Source organism: Podarcis erhardii, assembly GCF_964252035.2.
Source record: "Podarcis erhardii genome assembly, chromosome: 5".
Taxonomy (NCBI): domain Eukaryota; kingdom Metazoa; phylum Chordata; class Lepidosauria; order Squamata; family Lacertidae; genus Podarcis; species Podarcis erhardii.
The window spans coordinates 54,303,913-54,330,996 of record NC_138509.1 but is presented as its reverse complement, the minus strand read 5'-3'; the positions used below and the strand labels follow the sequence as shown (position 1 = coordinate 54,330,996).

The window sequence follows — 27,084 nt, the reverse complement described above, 5'->3', positions numbered from 1 at the left end:
CACTTGATTGCAAAAAAAATCTCAAACTGGTTTATAAAAGATAAAATAGTAAAATAAAGAAATATTTACAACCTTGCTTTAAAACACACAAAAATTAAAATATTAAAACAGATTAAAATTACCTCAACTTTATAAGTGTCTGGTAGGCTTGTCTAAACAGGAATGCTTTTAGCGGGTGCTTCTGTACCCACTATGACTTTATGCATATCCAAAATTGTAGTGAGACACTACAAATCCTCAAATGGGACTGTGGTATGACTATGTGCAAATTATCCAATATTCTCTTTCAAAGGTTATAGAGAAGTTAGAGCTGTTTTATTTATTCAGCCCAAAATGGATTTTCAATCCAATATTAATCACATTTACTTGGAATTAAGTCACATTGATTTCATTAATTATGCCCATTGAATATGTGTAGAACTGCTGCCTTTCATTCATAAGCAGGCTGACACAATTTTTGATTATTTGTTACTAGAATATGCACACAAATTCCTTCCTTCACATCAGGACATATGATTTCTCTTTAAATGGAAGGGATAGATGCATTTCCCAGATGTCACGGTGATAGCATTCTGTTTCCACAACTCCCTGTGGATGAAAGATCATTTCCAATCTTGAAAAAGATATTCAATTTGAAATTAGGTAAGTGCTTATTTGGCTGAAAGATATTTGATAAACACAATCTTCTTAAGGGGCTTCAGGTGAAGAATATAGTCAGTGGAATTTAATTAGCAATTGAATTCTACAGTGGCTTGCTTCCAGTTAAAGCCCGCAGGTATCTGTAATGGTAATTAAAATGTCTGGCAGTTTATAAGTATAATCACCATAAAGTAAGAGAAATGCAAAATTCTAGGAAGTGACCTAGTATCACCATATAATTTCCTTGGCACCTGCAAGCAAAATTCACACTGTGCATTCATAATGTTTAATTACTAGTGGTGGTATTATTTTGAAATATAACAATTTTATTTTATTTTTGTAAGGCTTGTGAAGCTATTTACTGGGCGATCATGCTTATTGGATGAAATTTCCTCTGATATGTAGGTATGCAAATTGGGATCTGGTTTATAATGAATTATTCTAGAGTTACCCCACCCATAAATGACATGGCTTACATATAAACTGAAAAGCAATAGCTCAAATGACAACTTTGCCTTGTGCCTGTGAGTAAAGGACCAGACAATTGCCCTTCAAGGATCACAACATGCAAAAGGGAATGTAATGTTGTTTTTTCCTCCACTGCCATGGAAGCGGGTAAGTATGTGTGTGAAAGGTTGGTGTATAGAGGGAGACTAGGTGACCAGTTTGCTTGGAAGTTGAGCTCTTCCAGGTCCTGCTTGCGGATTCTACTGCTAATTGTGAGCTGTCTCTTCCTCCCAGTCACCATTTTGCACTCTCCACAATTTCCTGAAATGAATGTGTGTGTATTTGTACATGTGGGACGATGGTGACCCCAACCCACGGTCTTTTTCTGGGGTCTGATAGTGGTGAGAAAAAGGATGAAAAGAGGCTGTCTGTTGGGGTATCCTGACCATTTACAGTGTCACAGATGGCTCTTCCCCCAACTAGCCAGGCTAGAAAAAATAGCAGTAGCACCTTTGCTTATTAAATGTGTTTATTGAAACAGCATTGTCTCATGCTTAAGGGAAGCAATCTTTTTCCACGATTCATTTTAAAAAGATACATTCATCAAAGTTGTGCACCATTTAAATGTATTTAAATTGCTTAATTAATCTGTGGGAGCTGGGATGAGGGAAATTAGATCATCTTTATTCAGTTGACAGCCCTAGTCATTACCATTTTGATAGGAAGGGATAAACAGGAACAGAAAATAATAAGCAGAACATGCAAGTCAGAGCAGTGGGAACACCAAGCAACAGGTAACCAAAGGGAGGTGTGCTGTAAGCAAGACCATGTCAAATCACATCCCAGCAAAAGGAGGTCAAGTGTGAAGCAGACATGTGCTCCAGTAAAGCTCTCTTGTGACATCCCTAGGATATTTACAAAGTTTTCTCTCTCTGAAATTCTCACTGGCTCCTTGTCCTTTTAGCTCACTCTTCCTGAGAGAAAGAGAACCTCTTGATTTCTTGGCAGGAAAGATTTGAAATTGTACAAATCTCCTCAGGGCACCTTGTACTAGAAGAAAGCGTGCCTTTTAAATGCACAATTTTCTGTCCAGCATGAAAGCAGAAAGACGTTCAAAGATGCCAAAGTCAAAGGCTGGAGAGAGGCCTTTTAATCCCGCCACCAGGTATCTGAAGATAGCTGCAGAGTTTCATTTGTAGGCTGGAAGGTAATGCCATTTCATGCATCATCTGGTTAAAAAATAAATCTGCTGCTGCTCAAGTCCTAACTTCTCTGTCACCTCTTCTTGCAGATGATTTTCAGGCATATATATAGTGCAATTTTAGAATAAAATCTGATTCCAAAGCTTGAAATATTCACCGCTTGACTTCTCCTGTTCTATATTTGCTTGTCAGAAGCAGAATCCTTTTTTGAAAAAATAGCCTTGCCTCCTGCACACAAAACTTGCCCCACTATCTTGCATGATACACAATGTCAAAAAAGGCATTTTCAAGGGATAGACAATGTGATTGGTTCTGCTTTCCTAATCCGTCAGATGTACAAAGAAATCAACAAAATTGGGCTCTCTCCCTAGTTGATAGAAGTGCTTGGATGCGCTTGTGGCTTTCTAAAGATAAGCCATAGAGGAAAGATCATATACTTCAATATTTATTAGGTTAAAATACCTACATTTATTTTGCATTAGGTAAGAAACTAGTTATCCAAGGTGTCATTAGTGTCTTAAGAAAGTCCCTTCCAGTGGATCTGATAATGAGCGATATACAACAGATTATTTTGGGGAAACTTACTTTCATAAACTAGTGCTTTTAAAAACTCTTTTTCCTTGAGTCATACAACTTTCCCTAAGCAAATCACAGAATTCTAGTTCTGAAATACAAATTCGCACAGCCTCCTCTCCCCCCCTAAGAGGCTGATTTCTTTGCTTTGAATTACCACATTCAAATGCACATCCTTCATTCTGGTGATTACAGTTAATTGCATAGGCTGTGTTTGGACTTAACACTAAGGGATGGCTTAGCATTACATGAATGAACCTAGCCTTCCTCCCAGGATTGCAAATGGCCTCCTTCACTCTTTCTCCCACAGGGCCAAGAAGAGGAGTTCAGAAGTTTTTGATCCTGCATTTATTTAACCTCAGCTTGTCATTTCATCCAAATACTGTCTGCTCGTTTAACTGTGCTCACTAGATGGGATTCGAAGGAGTCAGTCAATTATGGGGGAGTTATTGGTCAGTTATTGGTCAAATTAATACTTGGGATCTAGATTTTTATGATTCACTGACAGGAAACCATAGGAATCAACACAATCAATACCTATGAATTTAACTACTTCAAAACATAGCCATGACTTCACTGTGCAAACAGGCACAAAATAACATCCCTTGTAATAGCCAGGGGGTCATCAACATGGTGCCCATGAGTGCAATGGCTCTTTAGAGCACATACACACACCCCAGTCACACACTGCCTTAAGGTCATTAGGAGGTGATGATAGTTATCTAGAAAAGAACCCAGAGTTGATGGAAGTAGTGACACTTTCCTATTTCCTTTTTCAGCTCTATGTGCCTGTTAAGGCTCAGATAAATTCTGTTGTATCTGACTTGCTATCCAAATCCTTTGAAAGAGTAAAATGTGTGGGCATACCTTTTCTATTCCTGCCTGTTTGGAAGGGGGACTGATTCAGGGATGGGGTAGAGAAGTGATCAAAGTTTCCTGATGTCTCCATAGTCCTATAAGTTTGGTGACCCCTGCAAGAGTTCCCATCACCTTTCTTGAAAGAAGCAGTCACATGCTTTCTGACACCTGGCTGGATGAGTTTTGAATTCAATCAAACTGACAATTTGGTCCCCTCCACTGGGGGGGTGGGGTGGGGACCCTCAGAGAAAAGGTCTGCACAAGATCCCTTCTCTGGGGAAGCCACATCATCTGAAACATGGATTCCCCACCAACCAGCATAATTTTACCATAATTTTATTTATTTCTCCTAATAATAGATGGCAGCTATCTGTGATTATCAGAAAGTTGAAGGGATGCCTCTGTAATGGGAAGAAAGAGCTGTATTTCTCTCTCTTTTACACACACACACACACACACACACACACACACACTTACACACTTTTCTAAGTACATATCTGCAAAAGTGTTACCTCTTAACAATATGAAACTGATGCCCATTATAAGTAAAGGTGTCTATGCACCAATCCTTATCTGGGGGCACCAGGAGTATAAAGAGGGAAAAAAATGACAACCAAAATGAACAATCAAGGTGGGCCTGTATGGAATCAGACATGGATGACTTCTGTTGTTGATGATCCTGTGCATTGCATAGGACTACAAAGGATTTAATCCACCTGGAACTCTTCCAACCATAAAAAAATTCCTTGGGCCACAGATGACTCATCTAACATCTTGTCATAAAGTGAAATAAACAGTATTATGCATGAATGTCCTAGATGCATTATTCACCTATATGCAGTTAAGCAAAAGACAGGAAGATTGCTATCAATATGATTCATTTATTTCACCACCCTTTCCTATGGTAAGTTGATAAGAATAGCAAGAACACTGTGGCTCAGTCTGACAACATACTAGAGCAATTGCAATGACTGATTCTAAACACAGCTGAGCATTCAAAACCTCTGGGGCAGAACTGGACTGGATTATACTTAAAAGTGGAGATTGGCATATAATATGGAAAGGAACAGCTAATCATCTCACTAAAATGAGGTCTTTAGGTAAGGTTTCTTTGTATAGTTTTTTATTGAGATTCTATTGAGAAACGTCTTTCACAATCATAAGATAGTACTATAAATAAACTACGAAAAGACCCATCTCCCCCCTTTACAGAGGTAAACAGAATCCAGATCCCACACTGCAAGACAAAGTACACTATAACGTAAGACAGTATGATATAAAATACAACAATTACAACAAACCTAATAAGTTGTTTGAATATTTAGGTGTTGTCTTCCCCTTCTGTTACCTTTCTACAATATGCAGGTTTTCTTCCTGGCAAATATGGAAGGATTTAAAAAATCACCCTAGGCTTCAGAGTGTCCACAACCATTTTATATATTGTTATGACCATCCAACCATGCTCCTGCCAACTAAGGAACTAAGGTGCTCTGACCACCTTCCTAAGGTCATAAGAATTAGGCCAAAGATGCAACCTAGTCCACCATCCTGTTCTCAAAGTAGCTAACCTATAGGAAGCCCACAAGCAGAACATGAGAGCAAACGCATGCCCCATCCATTCTAATTTCTAGCAACTGATATTCAGAAGCCTACTGTATCTGACATGGGAGGTAATACATAGTCATCATGGCTAGTAGCCACTTCTCCTCCATGAACTCTCTTTAAAGGCATCCAAGTTGGTGGCCTTTACTGCATCTTCTGATTGCAAATTCCATCTGTTAACTATGCATGAAAGACCTTGTGTCAAGAGCTTGTCTAGGATGTAGGACATTCCTGAAAATATCAGTAGGGTGAAGCATTACCTCAGAGTGTAGAGTTTAGGAAGTCAAGAATATGAATTTGAATTTGGTCCCAATATACAGCCCCATCTACAATGGAGTCACCAACCACAGCCATACTGTGGTTTGTCATTTTTAGATTCTAACATTGTAAACATCAAGTTTCCTTTAGTTCCTATTTCTAACCTAGTGAGTGTCAGTGAACAGCTCCATTTCCCAACAGAAAAAGTGTGTATATTTAAACTTTGTAGGCTGTTTTGTGATGATGTTTTGTTCCGATCCAGAAGAAAATGCTTGTGACTATTTCTGAAGCAACATTCTTCTGCACTTTCTAATCTCAGCATATCACAAGCATTAGTCAGTTCTGCACTTTATTATTCCATTTCATGGTGAAATGCTGTGACAGTATCTCATTAGCTGAAGTGGGGAAAATAGACTTTAAAAATAAACCCTGCACCCAATAAGGATCTGTATCTCCTACCTCAGGTTGTGTCATTCTGAGCAATGAGTGATTGGAGAGATGCAGGCAGTGGAGGAGACAAATTTCTTTACATTAAATTAGAGATCATCAGGCAAAGATAACATGCTCACTGGTTATGATTTATGGCTGTCAGAACTAATGCTATTGTCAGAAATACAAATGGGAAATCTCTGCATAATTAAAAAGAAAAAGCCAAATGTTCCTGACTTTCATCTTGCACTGTGTGAACTTTAAGAAGCAGTGCTGTTTAAGAACTTGAAGCCACTAGTGTACTCTTATCTCTGCAGTGTGTTAAAAATGAGGCAAACAGATATAGTACATTATGGAACTGGCATAGCAGCATTTGTATGACCTGCATCCACTTAACATAGAGAAAGTAGATTCTATGCGGATATAGAAAACATTTCTTAAATAAACCTCAGTATCTATTTATACATTTTATTTATCTGCATTTCACTGCCTATTTGTACATGTCTGTAAATCCACAGCATATGTGGACGCAGTATTTGGAAAAAGGAAAAAGGAAAAAGGAAAAAAGAACAGAACAGAAGAAAAACAACTGAGAACAGAGTTTCCCAGGGCTCACTGTCCCTTCCCCCAGTACAGTTTATTGTTGGAAGCTGATTCCTTCCAAAGGCTTATTAATATGATGGTGTAAGAACCTGGCAGCCCATGCTGGCTCCAACCAATGGTAAGCCATTCATGTGAAGTCTTGATAGCCACTCAGAACCACAGATTTTTAAGTGGTTGAAACTGTGAAATACCTCTATTAGTGGAGTCCTCATTACTCATTACTATTTTACTCACAAAATTCCACTTGCTTCTGACTATTCTCCAGTGCACCAACAGGATCATAAGGGTGCTAAGCAAACCCATGTTCTTGAACCACACACCATGTGACATTAGTAGTAGTAGTTCCCTCTGAGCAACAGAACAGAAGCAGAAGGGCTGCATGCTCCCTGCTTATCTTTTGCAAAAGGTTGTCCGACAGAGTCACCAAGGCCAATTCTGCCCCCAAACTGGACCTGAACCCAGGTTGAAATTAGTAGAACTCTCCTCTCCCTTCACCTCATACCACCTCACAACAATAGCAATAAAGGGAGGGACAGATATTTTTACCCAGCTGTGCTGCCAAATACACCAGTTCTTTCCAAGGATATCAGGACAAAAGGAATGAGGAGGTGGAAGGGGAACCAAAACAGTTTTATTAACAAATAAACAGCAGGCATGCAAAGCATAAAATAAAACATACCTGACAGGGGCTACCCAATCTCCCCTTCAGCTTCCCGGAGCCCCAGGTAGAGCAGCAGGAGAAAGACCCTGACTGTTGGTCTCCCAGCATCAGGTCCTTTAATCTGGGTAGAAGCTCACTGGGCCCCTCCCACCTATCGCTTTTATAGCCTGCCTTGATGTAATCAAGTGCACCTGGCATTACTTATGATTAGCCCAGGACCCTGAGATGGAATTAATACAGAACGGCTGAGAGTCTCCCACTACCTGCAGCCTGGCATCCAGCCAGCACTTGCAACAGAGAAGAACCCAAGAAACTCCTGACAGGTGTGTGAAACACAAGAATCCAGCAGACCTCAAACTGGGGATGTTAAAGGGAAAGGGACATGCCACCTAACTCCTCGAAATACAGTTGTCTTCTGCATTTCCACTACACCACCCTGTTACTATGTTAGAGAACACTCAGCAAGCCTATTCCTCATGTCAGGCCCTGCTGCCAGGCTATCACTTACTCCATTAAGCAAGTTGCTTTCTTCCACATTAAATAGAAGGCCCTACTTTCATTCACAGAGGATATCCTGTTAGATTATTACACTGCAAAATTTTCTGTTTTTCTTAGCCAAATGGTGGATCTGGACCTCATTCACCCTCATTCATCATACAAAGGCCCTGGCCCTTCTGCAAGACTGCCCCCCAAGGCTGAACCACTGTAGCACCTGCAGTGAGAAGAGAGCTTTATGGGGCAGGATGAGACAACTGACTTGAGTCCCTTAATGAGGCAGCTGTGTAGGTTCTTGTAATGACTGGAAGATTCTGAGTTATCACAAACATTCGTGGACCCAAAACCTCACAAGACCCATGATTTATCACACATGGCTTGTAATAGCTTTGATTTATTTAGAGAAAAATAACGAGAAACTGTTATTGTTTTATACATTGCCTTGTTTCATGCCCCATGTCGATTGAACTGATGGAATCTTTTATTTATTATCTCCCCAAATAAGACCTAACACAGGAAAGGTTTTGTCTGGCACCTTTTAAAGCAGCGTGTTGTGCATTCATCAAGAGACCCAACTGGAACAAAATTGCTAATGGGAATGAAATTTACAAAGCAGAAGTGAAATTAAGAAGCCCTTAATTTCACCGACTACCCTTTCACAGTGGAAACTGAGAGGTGGTTAAGCACACAGCAAGAGTAGTTGAACTAACTGGAAAGCGCCCCCAAAAAGGTGCAATCGGAAATTGTGGTTCGAGGACCTGACCCCCGCGAAGTAAAATGAAGACACAGGGACACGTGATATAAGGTTAATGGGCTAGAAAAGGCCACAACTTTATTGATTACAGCAATGAAAAGGTATTGGCTTAGGCACTGGATCGCGAAACAAGTGGGTTTATTCACCAGGGGTTCATCACCTGTTGATGCTAATCCAACTATAGGCTCACCCCTGATGTCACCGAGGGTCGTGCCATGGCCTCCCGCCAAGCAGGCTTCGGACGGAATACACGACCGCCAGATTCCTTTAACGGAATACGCCTAGAAATTGAAGGCATAGGCGATGGCCACACCTAGCACTTCGACACACCACAACACATTATTCCAATGCCTAACCTACCCACCAATACCACAAAAAGTTGTGACGATTGCTACGAGGTAGGCGAAAAAACCAAAAAGCCTAATGCCAAATGGAAAAACTCCTACCAGGCCCCCCGGGCAACCGGGGCGACCAACCTAAGGTCCATAGCAAGGCCAATGACCTAAGCCCTAACTCAAAGGGAGTGGAGGGTGGGTGACTCGCACAGGACGACGAAGAGAAATGAGGCCGGGGAGAGGCTGGCATTGCAGCATAAAGGCTGCTGGACACGCCCCCCCATGGCACCTGGTTGGACGGCCACCGGGGGGGCGTGAGCGCCAGCCAGGTGAGCTGGAGGCAGGGGGCAATGCCCCCTGCTAGGAGCGGTGTTCGGGCTCCCGCCCACAACCACTCCCCTCTCTTTCAGGGAGGAGAGTCTTTCTCATTTTACATAGAAAAAACACACACCTTTATAATGCAACCGTAATCCAAAGTGAGCAATGGTTGCTCTCTTCTTCACTGTGATCTCGTCTTTACAGATACTGTTCCCATATTCCTGGACTATTTCACACCACATAAGTTGACCAGAAAATACCCACTTCAATAACATGACCTATGCATATGACCCTGCCATCATGCAGCCCTATTAAAATGTATTTCATGGTGTCTGACTTCATGAAGCCATCTGCTCCCCATTTTGTAGTGCAAGACAGAAAAGCGTCAGCAACAAGATTTGATCTATAGATTTGGATTTGATCTATGCCAGTGGTTCCCCCAACTATTTTTTCCTCTCAAACAACTTGAAGATTGCTGGAAGTATTTGTGGACCACACAGGCATTACAATAAATACAATACAATATAAGGAATAAAAGATAAAAGAAGCAATAAAAAGTTCCATCTGAATATTCAGTGCAATGAATGTGCCATCCCCCATCTTCATTTAATGCACCATTCTGTTGTTGTGACCTGCTCTGCGACCTTAGGATGAAGGGTGGCTTAATAGTAATAGTAATAGTAATAGTAATAGTAATAGTAATAGGCTAGTGTTGCTTTAGCACAATTCCTAACCTTAATTGCAGTCTGTGTTTCAAGTGTTTCAATTTCAAGTCATGGCTTGAAATTGATTTGGTTTCTAAATCTGTTTATATGTTAGAGTGATTAGGTAAAGGTAAAGGGACCTCTGACCATTAGGTCCAGTTGTGGCCGACTCTGGGGTTGCGGCGCTCATCTCGCTTTATTGGCCGAGGGAGCCAGCGTACAGCTTCCGGGTCATGTGGCCAGTATGACTAAGTTGCTTCTAGTGAACCAGAGCAGCGCACGGAAACGCCGTTTACCTTCCCACCGGAGTGGTACCTATTTATCTACTTGCACTTTGACGTGCTTTTGAACTGCTAGGTTGGCAGGAGCAGGGACCGAGCAACGGGAGCTCACCCTGTCACGGGGATTTGAACCGCCGATCTTCTGATCGGCAAGTCCTAGGCTCTGTGGTTTAACCCACAGCGCCACCTGCGTCCCTTTTGTTAGAGTGATTACTGCCTGATAATTAAGGGTACAAGTCAGTTAGAAAATAAGCCATTTCAGACCCATTTATTTCAATGCGAGAGATTTAAGCATGAATGTTAATACTACAATGGAAATCAATGGGGCTTAGGCTTGATTTCACTCTAATACTTAAACCAAAATTCTTATTTCCTCAATTTTACATTGCATGTACAAGTAAAACTTGTATTATTATTTTCGCAGTCAAGCAGTATACGATAATTGAACAAAACATCTGTGACTTTCTTTAGAGACAGAATCTGTTTAATAAATATGACTGTAAAAGCAATAAACAATAGCAATTATACATTACACTACATAGTATCCAACCAAAAGGGGGGGATTACATCAAAAAGTCATTTCAAAATTAGCAGTAGATCCAATGCTATAAGAGAGAAAAAAACATTCAAATTGACCTATAAAAATAACTTGGCTAACATTGGACTTCCATGGCCTATTAGAATTGTGAGGGTTACTATACAGTGGACATTGGCTACTTTCCCAGCCACCCGAGAGTTACAGCTATAGACACATGAGTGATGCCATATCTTGTAGCAAAAGGTGCAGAGCAATTTGAGAAACCATCAGCAGCAGACATAAATCATTTAAAAGTTCCCAGTTTTTCTTCAGATGTGTTCATTTGGGACTAAAATTCAACTTCTGAGGTGAATATATATCTATGTGCAGGGCAGCCCTCAGTTACATCCCTGACATCTTTTTTCACTTAGTCACCTCGTTGACATGTCTTAGCATTATGGCTTGCTGAGCTCCAAGCAAAAATCTTGAAGTTTTTCCAGAGAAGCAACTGTTGGTGCTTACCAAGGGAGATGGTCATATGCAAGTTCTGACCATTACTATGTCTCTGTGTTCTTGTTAGTAGTAACACTCGGCTTTATTCTAAGGGGCTACAGATGAGAAAGTGACTATATAAATTTATATTGCACTTCCTTGTGGCAAGATCCCACATGGCTCACCTGCATTCATCAGCTGTATACTAAAAGCACGTGGCATGGCCAAACTCAATGGTTGCTCGGGTAGGAAAGGCCTAAAACCCAGCAACATGGGATCTTGCCATGTGGAAACAAGGACCCAGTCTGGCCCAAATCTACTCAAAGAGGTGCAAACTTGTGATCTGAAGCAGAGCATTCATATGAGAAGCCACAAATGTATGGTGGGGGTGTGGGGGTGGCAACTCACTTTTCATTCTCCCACCCATGCCAAAATGATTGTGTGAATTGGTCTATAAACAATTTAAGTCAAGGTACTTATAGTCAAGTGGATTTGACCCCACCAAATCAAACAGAAATTCACATTCTGATCCTAAATATATGTATAGCTGTTTGAATACATCTAATGGCCTGTGCTGCAGCAGTTACATCAGCACCCTGTCATCTAGATTAAATACCTATCAGATTAAATCTCATTGGAGCAGGTTGCTTATAAATATGACTATGGTTTGCACATATGCAAATGATGGTTTGTAATATTCAATAAGCTCCACAGAAGACAAAAGGTGAGCCATATTTTAAGATAAGGCACAGGTGAGCCATACCTGTGTCTGCTGCAGTAATTACAATACACAAAGAGCAACAGGCTGAATAATAATAACCGTAAACATTTTCTTGGTATTTTCCTAACATAACTTTTCTTTTCTATTTTTACCTGCTTACAAGAAGAAACAATAAGAAAGCATAAGGATTGTGTTATACAGGAACTCACAAGAAGAAACAATAGGAAAAGATAAGAAAAGACGAACTGTATCAATATTGGAATTAGTTTCATAGGTTATATACTGTACATATGAACTGTATATGTTGCACATACTGGGCTAGACCTTTACGTTAGGAAATAACCAATAAAATGTTTATGGTTATTATTATTGAGCATGTTGAGCTTTGTGTATTGTGATTACTCTGTAGGGTACTGGCTCCCCCCTCCCCCAATGCCCACAAGTGTCATAGCTTAATAAATGGTAGGCTGGCCAGCAACACCAGCACAACAGGACTGAAATGCAGCAATGTATTTGTATAGGGCTTTGTGCTCTACCTCCCCATCCTCTCTCTTTGCTGGAACTGAAGGTTGAAATTCAACTAGCATCAGCGTTATCTAATTTCAATGATTTTTAGGTTTCATTTTTTTAAGTCCTGCTATGTAATGAAGTGGTGGAAGAATGCATTGTAGGATCCTTATGGATCAGCCTATTAGTTTTTTGCAGCAGAGCAGGAATTGTGTGTGTGTGTGTTTTAAAAACAGCAGTTAGTTATAATACTTTTGTCATTATCAAGACGTTCACATATTTCAGTACTCATTCTGAAATCCATAATCTCACAGTGCACACTTAACAATTTTAAGCTATAAGAGTTCAAGCATTTGAACTGTTGAATTTTTGATGGAGTCAGAAGAACCTGCACACACAATTCATTATTTGATTCAATTTAAGCAGTCCCCCAATTAGCTGCAGACTGAATAAAGATTGCAGAAAGAGATGAAAAGGAAACCAGTCTTAGGTATGATCTGCAGCAGCCTTCCTCAGCCTCAACAGAGGTTTCAGACTCTAATTTCCATCATCCCTGACCAGTGGCCGGGGGTGATAGAAGCTGTTTGCCAAAACCTCTGGATAGAACCAGCTTGGGAAAGGCTGCTTTACAGAAATCAGTGTGAACATCTGGAAGTAACTTGAATTGACTGGATTACTGACATGGATATTAGCTGTTGGTACAAACTGATGCCTGGAAAAGATTCCATCATTGCATACAGTCACATAGAAGCCTTTGAATACCAGTGTTTGAAGGCCTCAGTTCTAATACGAAGTGGCTAGTCGTTATACCCTAATTTTATTTCCCCAATTAAAAGGAATGGCCAAAAAAATGATCCAATCCAGAGTTGTAATATGGAGCTCCCAAAATTAATTTGATACCACTGTGATAGAATTGTAGAGTTGGAAGGGACCCCAAGGATCATCTAGTCCAATATATCCTGCAATGAAGAAATCTACATGTGTACGGTACATTCAGGAGAACTGGAGATCATGGGAACTGTACTTCCCATTATGGCCAACTTTGTACTCCCCTAATGTGTGTGAACATAAAATATATTCGAAAGCCTGCAGCCCTCGAGTTGTAAATTGCCTTATCCAGATTATTACTGGGCTTCAGCACCAGTAGGTCACTGGGGAGGCAGTGCTCCAATCTGGACTTATTGGACTGTAATCAATATTGCACCAGCAGTGTTCCACTTATGCAGTGGGACTCTCATCTTCTTATGTGCCCCCAAAATCTGTTCCAGGGCATCCCCCAATTTTCTGGTGTAGATATTGAGGGTGCATGGGGGTTGGAGAGGAGAGGATGGAGGAGAGGGAGTGTTGTACAAGTGGGAGACTGGGGAATGAGTGATACAAATTCAAGATCAATAGGCCACATCTGATGGACTAAATCTAGCTCCTGAAATAATTTCAGTTTAATTTGTAGCACTTGTAGCTGGACCTACTTGTGATGAGTCCCTGGTGATGTGAACAGAGCAGAGCAATGACAATGATTAATCTGAGTTCTAACATCTTTGAAACTGATAGGAGGACATGTCTTGTTCATTAAGATGAAGAGTAGTGCATATAGCATGAAGATAAGAAAGTTTCATTGCTTTATCTTTGGTAACAGATGTACCATTATCCAGCCATAGGATGGGGCAAGAAATATTATGTGAGTGGACCTTATATATACCTTGGTGTCTTTTACATCCTCAGCTTGTGGGGCTCTCTAAGAGCACATTGTAAGAGATTATTGTACTATGTGCAGCTCTAGCACTCGCACCAGGAGTTGCAAAACTATTATTCTTGAGCACGTCCTCTGCAAGCTGAAAGTGTGTTTTTTGTTTTTTAAAAGGATTTGTGCTCATGATCTATACACTAATTGCTCGATCTGTTAGGCCAGATGGAACAATGGAGCAAAATAAATGTTTGTGTACAGTATGGGAAATACTGTATGCCTGCCACAAATTGCACTCAGCTTTCTTCAAAACTATTGCTGTCAGAATAGAATAGTCAGAATGCTGGAAAAAACACATGAAGGAACTGATGCAGATGCTAAGCAGTACTGAATCAATTTGGACTGGATAGCACCATTCCTTTTTCATTCTTGATTGCAATGGGTATGTGCAGAATGTAACTAACAACAATCAGAGAGTGAAATGTATTTTATGGTTAGATCCTTCAAAGGTCAGTCTTGGAGTAGCTAGTTCTTTATCCCATATGATATGGATGGGAAAACTGTGACTCTCTAGGTGAACTCCAGCTCCCACCATCCTTTATTGCCTGCTCTGCTGGCTAGAGCTGATGGGAGCTGAAGTCCAGGAATATCTGGGCAGCCACACTGCACTAGACAGGCATGAATCTTCATTCAACATATGTTTAGGAAAGAATTTGATTCTGCCAGTGAAAGGAACTTGAGCTGCGTCTGGACCTTGAACTGTATCTGAACAAGCTAAAAACAGCTTTAGACAAAGGAACATCACAAGACAAAAAGTAAAAGTCCAAACAGAGACATCTGAAAAACATAAACAACCCCCCTAAGAACATTGTGATGCCATCAAACTCTAGTGCAGATTTTTTGTGAGTATTTGACACTGCATTCCTATGCATGTCTACTCAGTAGAAAGCCTCATTGAGTTCAGTTGGGCTTACTTCTAAGTCCATGTGTATAGGATTGCAGGTGCAGGAATGTAGGCTGGAGTGGCAAATCCACCTACAATCTTGCAGTGCTAAAAGCATAAGTTATACCGAAAGTCAGGAACTTCCACCCCCTCCCACAAAGACCCCATGCACGTTCTTGGCCTATATTCATTATGAATCACTTACAAATTAAACCTTGATTAGAAAAGAAGAGAGAAGAGGATTAAGAGGAAGTGTTTTTTTCCTTCCTCTTTTACTCCATTAAAATAGAGCACCTGTACACTGCAGTTCCCAATATGTTATCCAAATGACATCCACATGCACAGGCTTAAAGCTAAAAACCCCTTTGTCGTCAGAAGAATCAAAAAGTCCAAAAGCAGTGATTGGTTTCCTTTTTTTCTTTTTATACATATATATATATATATCAGGGTGAAGGGGACAGAGATAGACCGGTGTCCTTGTTTCAAACATTTATACAGGTAGGGATTTCTTTTGTGCTTTGTGTCTCAGCAACTGTGGAAATACTTCCTGCGGCAGAGAAAAACAACAACAAAAGGAGAGTTAGCAAAGCGAGTAGGAGCAGAAAGTCTCTCAATATCATGTCAATTGTCTTTGGATTTAATTGTTTCTTCCTAACACACCATGCACCCAGAATATCTGCTTGTCATTTAGAAGGCAGACTGTAATGTCTTGTTCCTGTACTAATGAATATGACTTAACCATGTCAAATTATGGAGTGGCAGATGAGGGAGAGGAGGAATGGGACTAGCTGTGTTCCTCTGAGAAGCAGCACAATGCTTTTAATGGCATTTGAAACGAAATACAAGGTGTCAGAGATCTGACAATCTGCCGGTGCATTTGTCTTTGTGCAGAGTGTGTTCCCACCCAGTGACTGTCAGATGTGAACTGAATCAGTTTTCATATCCAGTGGTTAATTTTTAAAGAAAGAGCACCAGAGGCTCTCATTCTGCATGTAAGCAGTACCTTCTGCCATAAAACTCCTTATCTCTGGGAATATACAAAGCCCTCCAGCAGAACCGGTTGTCATGAAAGAGAAACAGGGAGGGCTGTGCACTAAGGATAGTGCTAACTTTCTGTCCCTCCAAGTTTTCTTGGCTACCCACAAAAACATTACCAAGTGGAGAATGTCTTATCCAACCTCCATAAGGATATGTCAAACTATGTTGGCAGCACCTGTTGGCTTTATTTATTTGACACAATTATATTCTACCTATCTGTCCACAAGGGGCCCTTAACCGAAGCCTTACGTAAAACGAGCAACTTCAGGTGACCAGCTAGAATCCTATCAAAGCCAAATAGACTCTGTGACATCTTCTCCCCCAGATTAAGAAAATTGTTCTTCTGTCTGAGTGGAGATATTCATTTACTTCTAATGATTCACTAAGAAGCAACCTTAATCCCAGACAGGTTGAGATTGGCTGTGATAACTCAGTGTGGAGTGAGAGACAACCCTCACATGCATAAGAGATGCACTCTAGCTCTTTTTAGTTGTCAGTGTCCAAAGCTGAGCCTGGCATCATGAAATGTTCTCAGGCTGAGCCCTGGTAAGCACTGGCTCATATTAAGCCAAGGCTAGATTCAAAATAGGGTTGCCAGATATCCATGATTGCTTTGGACATAGAAGAACTGCCTGCTTTGTGCAGTGTCCTTATAGTTGAGCCTTGTGACTGGCAGCTCTGAAAGGACTCCATCTGCCCACTCGCTTCTCCATACTGACGCTTTGGTATTTGCCCTCAGCAGACAGCCCCTCCCCAGCCCCCCTTCCACTCTGCTGACCGCCAGTCTACTAATCAGCAGGTCAGCAACCCAGCGCACCTGCGCCTGACGAGCGCTCCTCGTACATCTGACCGCCAGCATGCTCATCAGTAGGGCAACAGTCTATGCACTGTCTGGTCCTGGACTCTGGGCAGTCCTTGGCTGTCTGCTCACGCTCGTTGGTTGGTGTCCAGGATGTCCAGGAATTTTTCCTCCCAATAGCCTCTTGTGTACAAGAATTGGTCTTTGGAAATCTGGCAACCCTACAAATAACCCCAGCTAGAATCAGTTAGATTCATTAAAAGCACAGTACCACAAGGGCAAGGAGAGGGGGAGGAAGGGAAGCTGATTAAGAATAAAAACCACACCATTATAATAACAGAACATATTTTGCATGCATTTAATCACCAACTGTGTACTTATAAATAATCTTCTATTTACAGAATTGTCAAAATCTGCCTCTTTCCTTGGTACTGGCAGGTTTTGCTCTGTTCTTTACTCCTTACGATCCATTTAAAAGGTCATTTTCTGGATAGATTATTCCACCTCTACCTTCTCATGACTTACATTCCGTACCTTTAGAATTCTTCAAGTTTGAGTGCTGAAGGCCAAGAAAGCCAAATGTACTGTTCAAGGAATATGTCAGCCAAGACTTAAACTAGTGCATAGAGTCCCTTTTCTAACAATGTAGAACTTGAAATTTAGGTGTTGGAATATAACTGAAGTCAGGTGATTCACAATTGCTGATGGAGGTGATGGACTGAACCCAAACGGTCACTCTTGCTAGGTCATTGTTTGATACTAAGGTTGAATTCAGGCATGGGGAATATTGCATTAGTTTTCCTGGTTATAATGCTAAGATGTCTGTCTTGGTTTTCAACGGTCCTTTTACACCACATTGCCTGTTGTGAGATGGAACTGTGGCTTTTTGATTGATATACCAACATGTCCTGCTAAATTTAATTCATGCCAGTGGGCATGGCATGACTCAAGAGTAGATATCATTAGTTATGGTACCACCCTTTATGTTCTTATCTGCTTCTGTTCCTTCATGAGTCACCCATGACTTTGATGGGAAATAACTGCACCCCAGCATACCACACCAAATTTCATCTCACAATTCTCTGGGTTAACGTGGTCACAAACGGATTTTTCTGCAGGCAATTAACACAGAAATGAGTGCTAAACCTCCACAAGATTCAGCTAGATTTCCAGAAGGGGTTTTTGAGTACGAAAGGTGACAATAAACATGGAAATTATCAAGTGAGAAAATGTCAGGAAAATAGAATCAAGTGTTGTGTGAATGCAGCCTAATTCTGTTGAGCAGAATTTCTTTCCCTCTGACCACACATTTTCTTCTTCAGCCCCAGCCAGCATGATCAGGGAAGAAGCAAGCTGTAGTCCAACAATATCTGGAAGACCACTGGTTTGCCACCCTAACTTCAGCTCCCCGTCTCCTCAAAAATCATCTCCATCTGTTAGTTAGGTAGACTTCTCAGAAACCAGCACCATGCTTAGCCTGACCTAACTGCATCCACAGTCCCTGCCATTCTTCTCTTTCTCATTTCCTTTTGTATAGTCTCTTGAGATGCAGCTCTATGTATAATAAGATTGCTCTTATTCATGTGCTTTTTCTCTTTCAGTTCTTCCATGTATGCACTCTCTCTGCAAGACTCCTGCTGCTATTTCTTTTGAGTGGCTTCGTGTTTTCTCATTCAATTGGCCATGAAGACTTTGGCAGCAAAGTTGGCTTTATGCTTTCCCCTTGCTCATCATCTCTTTGTCTTCTCATTCCTTGCCTTCATTTAATATTAATGCTATTTCCCCTTTCTTTCCTGTGAATTGTTGTTCGGTTGCTGTCCGTCTGCTAGTCAATTCCCTTTCTTTTCTATTGCATTTTGACTAATGGTTAATTTTTCTCCCCGGATCCCATTTTTATCTTAGCATTTGTATTGATTCTCCCAGCTGCTTCATATCTCCTCTCATTCTTGTCAGAACATTTCTGCCACTCTTGGGTCAAATATTCGTAGCATTTTGCTGCTCACGTTCTGATCTTCCGATGCCCAGTTCATGATTTTCTGAGTTTTTCTCATTGTTTTTCTCATCATCGTATTAATTTTATTCTCTTCAGAATTCAGTTCAAGAATTTCTTTTGCTGTGCTTTTGAATCCATGAACCCTAGAGCTTTAAAAGGGGCTTATGAATCAACAAAGAGTTGGATGGGACTGTGCTAGTGAGAGGGTTGGAAGAAAATGCCCCATGATGACTGTAAATATGTGTTCATGCATTTGTGAAAACAGGTTCACTGAGTTACAGCAAGATTTTTCTCAGTGGTCCCCCATCCCCATGAAAGATGTTGATATGAAAAGGACAAGATAGCTCTGGTATATATTAGCATTGACATTAATAGCTATACAGACACACACCCAACTGACTGAAGAGGCTTATTCTCAGGAAAGTGGGCATAGCACTACAAACCTAACTGTGATTTGAAATAATCAAGATTTGTTTGGAGTTTGGAGCAAATATTGCAGGCTGCAATGGAGATTTATAAAAGGTCTCCCAAGTTCTCTGGAACTCTTGTAACTCCCCTGATAGAACATTTGTATATGAAAGTAAATGAGAATTTCTGTTAGTTTTATAGTGCATTTTTCCATTTTAAAGCTGTTATGTTGGTATGATTGAGCTGTAATTTAAAAACTATTATGTGAACTCTGTGCTTATTACATTTGTATCAATGAAAATGGTGCAAAAAAATTTGCTCAGTTTGCTCTTGTGCAGCTGAACATATAAGGTTCTACGGTGTGGTGGTTAGAATATCATACTAGGACCTAGGAGACCATGGTTCGAATCTCCACTCAGCCAAGAAGCTCCCTAGGTCACCTTGGGCCAGCCACTGCCTTTCAGCCTAACTTACCTCTCAGGGTTATGTGAGGACAAAATGAGGAGGTACAGTGGTACCTCGTGTTACGTACTTAATCTGTTCCGGAGGTCCGTTCTTAAGCTGAAACTGCTCGTAACATGAGGCGTGCTTTCGCTAATGGCACTGCCACGCTGCAGGAGTACGACTTCCACTCATATCCCAGGGCAAAGTTCTCAACAAGGGGCATCTACTTCCGGGTTAGCAGAGCACGCAACCCAAAGCATTTGTAAGGGGGACAGTACGTAACACGAGGTACCACTGTATGCCACTTTGAGCTCCTTGAAGGAAAGATGGGATAGAACTGTAATTGTTGTTGTTGTTGTTGATGATGATGATGATGTTTGAATGGCATTCTGCTCATGCAATAAGACTTCCCCTTCCTCTCCTCTCCCTGCATGCCCACAAAAGCATCAATTTGGGTGTGAGGAGGAGTCCCTCAAACACATGAATCAAATTTTTGAGGGTGTGCAGGCAGCTGCAGGGAAGAAGAGAGGATGGAGATGTTTCCTTGTGCAAGCAGAAGTCTGTCGCATCGACATAAAGCAATGGGGAAACTTATCCTACTTTATATCTGAGCATTAAAGCACAAGATCGGCATCAACTGAAAAATGGATAACCTTGCTATCCACTGATTCTGTTGTCCTTCTCTTATGTGGTTTTGTGGTCATCCTAGAAGGAAAGGGTTGGCTTTGTTGTCAAAAGTGCATTCCTACCAGAACCCCAACCCTCATAGTTCATTGCATAGAATACAAAAGAAAATAAATGGGGGAAAGTAAAGCTGTAGCATTTCAATTTAAAACAGCCCAAGTTCATTGAAGGCAATGGCATTATTCCATTAAATTCAGCTACTGCATTTTAAATGATTTGTGCATCGTACAGAATGGCATTTAAAATACGCCTTTTTATTTGGATATCCACAACAATTGTACCATCAGGTAACGATAAAACCAGGCAGAAATGAACTTTGCGTCTTGCAACACATTTTAATTATGAAGACTTTCAGGAAACCAAGATTTCTGGAATGTAGCATTTTCAAGTTATTCATAGAATCATTTGACTGAAAAGGAAACAGAGGTCATCAAGTTTAAATCCCTGCACTGAGGGACTGTTACATATTTAACATTGTCCAACAAAATATATATAATCTAGATTATAGCGTGTAGAGGAAAGAGAGAGAGAGGTTGAGAGAGGAAAGAAAGAAGGAAGGAAGGAAGGAAGGAAGGAAGGAAGGAAGGAAGGAAAGAAAGAAAGAACGAACATGTAGACAGGGCAGATAACTACCATGCTCAAATTGTCTATCAGGCAGGAATAGTAAATCAAAACTAGGATGCTCAATCCAGAAAGCCATATAATATTTAAGAATGAGAGGAATACAATTTAGTAAAAAAGGTAATCAGATGGTGAATAGCAACCACAATTTTCTGTCTCACAATGTACAGCCCCTTGGGAAGGGGCTGTACCACGAGCTTTGTGTGCACAACGTCCCAGGTTCAATCCCTGGCGTCTCTTAGATTTTTTTGCTTTGTTTTGTTTTTAAAGCTCAGGGAGCAGGTGATGGGAAGGATCTTTTCTGCTGCCAGTATGAGCAAATAATACTGGGTTATGTAATCCAAAGGTCTGACTAAGTAGAAGGCATCTTCCTATATTGCTCTGAGCATGCAGCTACTTGTGGAAGGATTCCTCTTTAGCCTGTGTCCAGGTGGTGAGGGCGACTTTCTCCTGTACTGACTTCCCCAGATTTCGGCTCAGGCACAAGCATGAGGCAAGAATCTCCTTGGCACATGATCAAATGCTAGGAAGATTGGTAACTCACATGATTCTATGTGCCCTGCAATAATTTAATGTTTGGTGAACATAACCAGTTCCTGCAGAACTTTACATACATGCATCTTGTTGGCTTTCCCTTTTGGCTGAAACCCTCAGGCTGTTATCCTTGAAGACATTTCCACTGAGATCCTGCCAAAACCAACTGAGTTAACTGAGGACTGCTACCGAGTGTGTGGTCTGCAGTCTGTCGTATTAAACCAAGCCAAGGAACACAAACACTGTAGCACCAAAAAATAATTATTATCAGTTTTCTTGAAGTAGCACTGAAATCTTCCAGACCACATCAAGGCTACTCTGGATAACATTGTTAGCAAAGTACATCCTCAATCTATCTTTTCTTTCTTTCTCAACAGATAGACTACACTAATGGGAGATGGCAAAATTAAAAGTGATATGTCTCTATGCATCCTTTGCCAGACTGCTTCCTACCTTCAATGTAGGTGGGCCATGTTAGAGTGACTATTCATGGGAAGATATTTTGAAAGCACAGCACACTTTATCTGAGGCTCTGTTGTTTCTAATGTTCTATAGGGGCTTGCCCTAAAACGTGAGATGGAATAACAATAATTAAATCTATCGTCCAGTGAAGACAAAGTGCTTTGCAATTTGTTGGGAGGCTAGCGAGGTGGAGTTTGCACTTTCCCAGTAACTATCACGCAGCTTCATAGGTACAGGTAAACTTCATGGCAGGAACTGTGAACCAGAAACTCATAAACATTTTCCTGATCACACAACTTTCTTGTTTTCATAACCCTGAACAACTGCAGAGAGAGTTATTATAGTGAAGACAAAACTTCACTGTGGATTTTCTTATTCAATAAATAGAAGAGGAGAAGTAAAGATCTTGGAGTTAGTTTAGACCAATTTAGAGAGAGATTAGCAGAGCAGTGGGAAGAGTGTTTTAGCAGAGGAGGTTGGAAGACTCAGAATAGATATAGCCAATGAGAATGCAGACTTTGACTAATTATTGGCTGCTGTAGTTTATTTACCTATGGGCTGGGTATCCAACTTCTCATCTACTAGTTGTTCTGGGGTCATCAGCTCCCTTTGAGGGACATTAGGCATGCTTTCACTTTGACTGCCTGGACTGACCATCTCTTGATCTTTCTCATTCTGCATCTGTGCATAAACATTAATGCCCGGAATCTTCCTAAAACATTAACAGAAACCATAATTGGCGTGTATGCTAAGGTGCTCTTTGCATTATGCTTTCACACCTGACAGAAGAATGGCAGGGAAAGAAGGAAGGAGTCATACCTTTTGAATTTGTAGATTACAAATACTGCCAATCCCACAAATACCACGGAGAGCAGCATCAGCATGGCTGAACCACTGTGGCTAGGTGTGACATCTATGAGTGGGGCTGTAAAAAGTTAAAGAAAAGTTTAGAACATTAGGTCCCAAATGTTCTGATAAGGCTTTCTAACTAGAGGATGTATTTATTTATGTTTACTATGCCTTGGATTGAGAAATCAGCCCTTCTTTTTTGTTATGCGTCTTCACAGCCAATTCACAAACCTTTTCCAATAGACACAGTTGTTATTGGTCCTTCATTTGGAAACCACATCTTTGGGGATCAGTTAATGGAGGTATAAAATTATATACACACCACCAAATCAGCCTACACAGAAACTGCAAAGTAATCATCTCCCTTTTTCTGGACAGCCGCCTTTGATGTTTCCAAATTTCTCATCCAGAGGGCTGTACTGTATTCAGCAGAAACATACAATGTCATGTGAACTGAAAATTACAGAACCTCCATGGAGCATCTAGTAGGACTTGTGCTTGCACAATCCCAATCCAAAACACAGTAGTATCTGGACCAATCCATGCAGTGGTATGTGGTCTCAAAGGCTGACTGAGGACTGGCCCTGCCAGAAAAGCAGAATGTACTCATGCCAAATAGCTGGCAGCTTTGTCATACTGCTCTGAAAATCACTCAAAGAGAACAGCCTGTCCTCACTAAATTCCCCTGCCTCAGTTTCTCCAAAACCATGAACAAAAGTATGCTCTTGTTAAGATGATTCTGAATCTGACCTGAGCTTGGATGCTGTAGCAAACATACTAACCTACCACCAGTGCCTTTACCAATCCTAACTAGTTTGTAGAAACTGCAAATAAACTGGGATAATATACTACTATATCCAAGGTCAAATCTTAATGCAACTCTGGCCAAATTGTGCATGGGCTTTTCTCAATGCAATAGACAGGTTTCATGTAAAATTCAAATGTGGAAACATATTGCCATACATGATAAAGTTACCTGCTGAGCATGGAGGTGGCACTTTGTTTTATTTACAGATAGTTCAAGTACTTAATTTTTCACTTAGTATTTATTTGGATGGAATATCCAATGAGAAAACAAGAGGCAAATCCCCCAAATTTTCTCTGTTCCCTCTGCCTCCACATTAATGTGTTTGTGCTCTGGTAGAGAAGGGAAGAGAGACCTCACTACTCTGATATCTAGCACACTGTGCACCAGCACCCAAGTAGCACACAGAAAATGTAGTTGACAGGGGTTAAAAAGGCAATTCTTCCCCAGCTCAGATTAAAATTCCAACCCAGATAAGAATTTGGAGCTCAGAATGTTCATTTTGTTTTCGAGGCAAGCATTGTAAGTCCCAAGACATATATATTCACTCTTCATTCTTTTGAATAAACATTCTAAGAATAAACTTGGTAATCTTGAATAAATGGGCTTTTGAATTTTTCTGGGTTGGGGGAGATGCATTTGGGGTGTGGTGGGGCAGAGTAGAATGTGGAATAAACCCAAATTCCCTGGTCATTCTGGATTATTTAGGCAACTGGAAATAATAAACGAAGATTTCATTTCTATCCTGTACCATTTGACTAGCTGGTTTTTTGTTCTGTTTTTAAAAGAAAGAAATCAGTCCATTGAAAAGGTGACAGCTGCCTATTTAGGGGACACTTTTAATTCAGTAATGACAGGAGTTAGGCATTTTTTCTTCACCTCCTGTAGGTTTTTCACACTTATAAAGAGGACATGCAGATATTTGCTGTGCTGCTAATTGGATAGAGGAGCACACAGCCATGATCCCAAGAGAAGCTATTAGTAAATCTGGCTTAAGAAATGCTTTAAACAGTGACTCGTTCCTTATGCCCTTTAAAAGAATGTTGCTGCTCTCTGCATGCACTATTCTCAGAGCTCTGTGCAAAGACCCTTTCTCACACAGGCAATTGAAATTTTACCCCAAAAGAGATCCTCACACAAATAGCAGGAGCCCATTGCCTTGTGATTAAAAGTAGACTTAAACTCCAACACCCATCAGCTGCAGACAGCATGGTCCATGGTAAGGGATGATGGGATATGTAGTCCAGAAATAATGGGAGGACCCTAGGTTGGGAATGACTAGGCAAGAGTGGAAATCATTAAATTAAATTAAATTAAATTAAATTAAATTAAATCATTAAATTTATGAAAGTAGTTTGTTCTAGCTGTATTTAAATTGTGAATACATTTGTGACATTCAGCTCTAAATTGGATTTCTGTTTGTTTGTTAAATATTTAGGCTAATGGGATCCAATTTTTTGTGAAAAATCTTAATTATAAGTCTCTTAAATGCTGCCAAGGAAGTGTTAGCCAGATACTGAGAAAGTGCAGCTCTACCCACCATTACCAAATGACTGATTACGGTATTAGAAATTGTGGTGGAAATGGCAAATTGACCAATACCATTTGTAGAAGGCAAGCAAGATACATTAGCAGAAACCTGATGGGATGAGGCTTTTGGATGCAGATTAGCTGGGCAAGGCCAGTTGATGAAACCCTACTCTCCTTCTACAGTGGATAAAGTGAAATCTAGGCTTCAGTGAAACAGGGAAGAGGCTGGATTAAACAGTGTGTCAAATTAGCTTTCACCTTTTAACTAACATGAAATGAACAGGAAAACGTATCGCCTGATTTCTGTTCATGCACTCCTGTTCCCCACTCCTCCTGCAGAGCCAGGAAGAGATTGAAAGTGTCTGCTTCCTTTTTCAACCAAGCACAGTTTTAGGCAAAAAATATATATGCCAGGACTGTGGTTCAAGGCAGCTTCTTTTCCTAAATCAGTTAACACTAACCACTTTCTCCAGCTCTGGTCACAATGAGTAACCACAATTATGGTTTATCCACACTTCCTCTTGCCCTGGAGAAAACTGCTCTTTAGTGCTCAGTCAGAACAAATGGCAATTGGATTTTCTGTGAGCAAGCAGATGAGTGGACGAAAATGAAAGCAAAAGCTTCTGATCTCCTAGGCGCTGTGTCAGCGCGGGAGAGGTGGGAGCTCACTGCTGTCCATGCTCAGTGGCAGAGCACATGCTTGCTATGCAGAAGGTCTCAGGATCAATCCCCAACAGCTCCAGGTTGGGTTGGGAGTGTTTGCAGTCTGAAACCTTGAAGAACTGTTGCAGCCAGCACAGGAACATAGCCAGTGGGACTCATAAATGTAAACTATGGCATGGACTTCATTATCTTGATGTAGAATGCATTTTGGCTGAACTGGTCAGGTCATAGCTAGTTATTATTTTGACTGACATGCCAAATTCATGTTTCACAAACAGTTCTTGGGATGAAATATGCATCTTATAGGAGCCACAACAGCAAAAGGAGTCCTGAATTAATGTTGATATAGAATAGACATAGAATCACTAACAATAATGCTGGATATTGTTAATAAAAGCTAGCCAAGTAAAGGGTCATTTTATTCAGTTTACATGTGCATTTCCCGTTGAAACCAACAGGGTTTGCGCACATGAAAACAGTGACAATCTTTGTGCATGAAACATTGAAGATCACAGTTAGCAAATAATACTTACAATGCAGCTTAAACACTTTATATAATATTAGATTTATTGGGATATAATGACAAATGAGTTTGTGTTGATAGATTTTTAAAGATATCTTGAGAAAACTGGCATCAAATTTGTAGCAGTTTAGGAAACAAGAATGTCACAATCCTGTAAACAAGGCTCAGCTGATTTGCACTTAATCTATGATTTTACTAATTAGCCGGCAAGGAATGGAAAAGGAGAAAAGGAGAAAACTTAGCACTGCCATCATTATCATTAAGGTTAAAGTGAAAAGTGCATGAATTTGGAATTTGACAGATTATTTTTCCACATTTATTCAAATTCCAACTTGCAAAGAGACATTAAAATGTTGTTTATTTTAGATACTGGCAACTAAGGATTGAGTTGTCTGTTTCAGTTACATACATGACTGGTACAAAGACCATTCTGTCCCATCTAAAAAACTAACGCACAAGATTATATTACTTACATTTTACAATGTGCTCCAAGGACTGCTTTTTAACTTCTCTCTCTCTCTCCCTCTCTCTCTCTCCCTCCCTCTCTCTCTCTCTCTCTCTCTCTCTCTCTCTCTCTCTCTCTCTCTGCTTAGAACTGTTACAGCAACTGCCATGTGCCTTGCAAATGAGGCCACAAAACCCCCATGGGAGGGCATGCCATACCTAAACCTTTTATGATAAAATAAAACCTAGCTACCTCCATGCCTC

The 27,084-nt window shown here is 40.6% G+C and overlaps 1 protein-coding gene across 8 annotated transcripts in view; it reads right to left on the bottom strand.

Moving 5' to 3' along the window:
* SORCS1 (sortilin related VPS10 domain containing receptor 1) overlaps nucleotides 1–27,084 on the bottom strand; it is a 426,493-nt gene that overhangs the window by 44,313 nt on the left and 355,096 nt on the right. Inside the window, exons 25-28 of one of the 8 annotated variants that reach the window (XM_081863379.1) lie at nucleotides 22,826–22,931; nucleotides 22,558–22,718; nucleotides 16,879–17,081; nucleotides 10,622–15,570 (exon numbers count right to left, since the gene is read on the bottom strand). In XM_081863379.1, the coding sequence (XP_081719505.1) occupies nucleotides 16,942–17,081; nucleotides 22,558–22,718; nucleotides 22,826–22,931 (407 nt within the window). In that variant the 3' untranslated portion in view covers nucleotides 10,622–15,570; nucleotides 16,879–16,941. Of the gene's footprint in view, nucleotides 1–10,621; nucleotides 15,571–16,878; nucleotides 17,082–17,104; nucleotides 20,799–22,557; nucleotides 22,719–22,825; nucleotides 22,932–27,084 lie in introns of those variants that run through there. The other 7 variants (XM_081863382.1, XM_081863381.1, XM_081863383.1 and 4 more) reach the window with 7 other exon arrangements.